The sequence below is a fragment of the Triticum dicoccoides genome, unplaced genomic scaffold (genome assembly GCF_002162155.2).
Source record: "Triticum dicoccoides isolate Atlit2015 ecotype Zavitan unplaced genomic scaffold, WEW_v2.0 scaffold200754, whole genome shotgun sequence".
NCBI lineage: Eukaryota > Viridiplantae > Streptophyta > Magnoliopsida > Poales > Poaceae > Triticum > Triticum dicoccoides.
Genome location: NW_021234192.1, coordinates 1 through 3,110, shown reverse-complemented (window position 1 = coordinate 3,110; position 3,110 = coordinate 1). Strand labels below are relative to the sequence as shown.

The 3,110-nt window shown below is 51.6% G+C and overlaps 1 protein-coding gene across 1 annotated transcript; it reads left to right on the top strand.

The window, feature by feature from the left end:
• Positions 1–832: 832 nt before the first annotated feature.
• On the top strand, positions 833–2,382 carry LOC119345044 (probable CCR4-associated factor 1 homolog 11). Its single transcript, XM_037615282.1, has one exon. It carries the CDS (start codon positions 895–897, stop codon positions 1,798–1,800), a length of 906 nt encoding a protein of 301 aa, XP_037471179.1. The 5' UTR covers positions 833–894; the 3' UTR covers positions 1,801–2,382.
• Positions 2,383–3,110: the final 728 nt, after the last annotated feature.

Below are 3,110 nucleotides of genomic sequence, written 5' to 3'. Positions count from 1 at the left end.
AAAAAAAAAAGGACGTCGGCGGTGCGTGGCACGTCCGGTTCCAGCAAATCACATGAAGCAAAAAAAAAGACATGTAGCAAAAAAGGTAGCAGGTTCCAGCAAAAAATAAAGCTGGTTTCAGCACCCGACATTGCCGGTAGTAGCACCGGAGATTGCTGGTTCCAGCACTCGACGCAGCCGGGTTGCAGCTTGTCGTCGAGCTGGTTCCCGCATCGCTGCAGCCGATGATAGCACCGGGACTCGCTGGTTCCAGCGCCGGATGCAGACGGTTGCAGCTGGGGTCGAAGCTGCCAATAGACGGCGGAGCAGCCCGTCACAGCTCGTCCGCTGAAGGTCCAACACCTCCCGCTGCTCGTTGCAGCACGGCGCCCGGGTCCCCAGCACCTCCGGCCACTCCGAGTGGTCCGTGGCGCGGCTGGATAGGAGCGTGACGATGACTACATCACCGGCGTTGAACGAGACAAGGTGGCACAGTAGTGGCATGGCTTCCCGTAGCCAGCGAGCAGAAAGGGGGAAGAATAGATGAGATCTCGTTCGTTATGTGCGGTGAAAGACGAGATGCAAACGAGTGGCTGTATGGAGCTGGGAAGTGATATAAGGATAAAAAGAAGACGTGGACTCTTGGTGACCCCAACTTTGCACGTGGCTGCTGTATGCGAGAGAGCGAGCCTGACGGGGAGACCGGCGGAAATTTCAACCGGTGCGCCGGCTTTAAACGTTTCCCTTCTTTGAATTACAGCCGGTCCGTGTCGCACCACCGCAATATCCTTCCTCGTCCGACTACGACTACGACTCCACTCCCTCTCCTTCCTTATAATGCCAACACACCACCCGCCTAGCTAACACCAACGCAGAGCTACAGGCTTCTCCTGTTGATCAGAGGCATCGATCGGCATGAACCCGGCCGCCGCTATGTTCCCAATGTTTCCACCGCCACCGCCGCTACCTTTCCACTACGCGTTCCCCATGCAGCCCCCGCCGTACTTCTACCATGCACCTATGTCGCCGGTTTGGCCGTCGTCCGCGGTCCCGGTGCGCTCCGTGTGGGCGTCCAATTTCAAGCATGAATCGGCCAACCTCCGCCACGTCGCCAGCAGAGCCCAGTACGTCGCCGTCAACGTGCACTACCCGGGCGTCGTCCACCACCCCAGCCAGGACCACAACGCCCTCACCGTGGAGGAGCGCTACGCCCTCGTGAAGGCCAACGTTGACGACCTTAAGCCGCTGCAGGTCGGCATCGCGCTCTACGACAGCGACGGCGGGTACCTCGACGCCTGGGAGTTCAACCTCCGCGACTTCCGCCCCCAGGCCGACCCGCACGACGAGAACTCCCTCGCGTACCTCGCCGGCCGCGGCCTCGACGTCGGCGCGCTCCGCGACCACGGCGTCAGCGCCGACATGCTAGACAAGAAGCTGTTTGAATCCGGCCTGGTCGGCGCTCGGCGTGGGCGGTCGCGGAGTTGGATCACGTACGCTGGGGCCTACCATGTCGCATACCTGCTCAAAATTGTCACCGGCGGCGCCCCGCTGCCGCGAGACGTGGCCGGGTTCAACGGCGCCGTGCGGCGTTACCTCGGCGACCAGGTCTATGATGTGGCCACGATGGCGGCCGGCTGCCCGGCCATGCCACTGGGGTTGGAGCACATCGCCGATTACCTCGGCTTCCATCCGCCGCTGGGGAGCCCTCGCCTCGCAGCTGCCGCCGGCGTGCGCGCGCTGCAGGTCTTCATGCGACTGAAGTACGGAGAGCTCGGCGGCGACGTGCGGAGATACCGGGGTCTTCTTAAAGGCCTGCACTAGCTAGGTCGATCTCACACCAACAATGCTGAGCCGAGAACTCGAAGCTCGTGCAAAGAAGATTGTTGCTGACCAGCTGCGTCCATGGTAGCTCTGATCAAGTCCTTTGAAGTCCCAAGTCCGAAGAATCCCGTTTCAAACAAGTATTGGATTGAAGGTTACTACAGTTTTAAAGTTCTAATATCAGTTTTCTCAACAAAAAAAACAAGTATTGGATTTTCTGTTTCAATGAAGTCCGAAAATTCTGTTTCAGTAAAGTTTCATAGTTTTCAAAAAGAAAAATCATGCATCAGGTAGCAAGGAAGTACCGAGAGTTCGGCGGCCACGTGGAGAGGTATCGAGGTGTTCTTCAAGGCATCCACTAGGTTGATCTGACACCAACAATGCTGAGTCGAGAATCCAAATTTCGTGCAAGCAAGACTGATGAAGCTCTCTTATCAAGTTCTTGAAATCTGAAGAATTAGTAGGAGTACTACGCTTTTGAAGTTCAAGTATTAGACTTTGTTTTTTAGTAACTCTTCATAATAACTAGAGGGTGACGCGGGCTTTGCTGCGCCGCCCTACAATCCTGAGTCAAAAACTCAACTTTTTACATGGACTGCTACAATCGGTTGCTTTGTTTTATGTTTCAGCTAAATTGGGTTGTTTTTTCGCTCATACTACGTGGAATCTGATGCGTGCAGTGGACTGATCTGCTATGTTTTTACATAAATCAATATACTTGAGTGGACCCAAACACACAACACAACACAACAGTTTTTCCCTCCCTTACCAGGAGCCAACATTTGCTAGGGAGCTTACAATTTGTATTGATTATTAAACATGTAATCTTCCATCCAACAAAGTTAGGTGCTAATGAAATGATAGTTTTGTTGTCAAAGCCAATAACAACATGCAGCACAAACATTTAAGGATATGTTTTACTCCAGAACATAACCATATACCTCCATTAACCAGAAGTTAAGGAATTCCATTGTGGCAACTTGGATATGCATATATGGCACATAATTAGTAATATCATCTTTTTTTCTTCAGTGGATAAATATGTTCACCGAACTATAAGGATTGGCAGTCCACCACAAGTATAAACCTTACTATCTACTCCCTTCGTTCCTAAAGATAAATATTTTTAGAGATTCCAATACAAACTACATATGGATGTACATAGACATATTTTAAAATTTAGATTCACTCATTTTGCTCCGTATTAGTCTGCATTGGAATCTCTAAAGAGACTTATATTTAAAAACGGAGGGACTAGTAAGATATTTTCAGTCTTCTTGAAAGGAACTAAAGACATTTGCAAAAAAAAA

What these genes read in the sequence shown, in the direction of transcription:
- LOC119345044 (XM_037615282.1), top strand. Translation starts at nt 895, where the DNA reads ATGAACCCGGCCGCCGCTATGTTCCCAATGTTTCCACCGCCACCGCCG.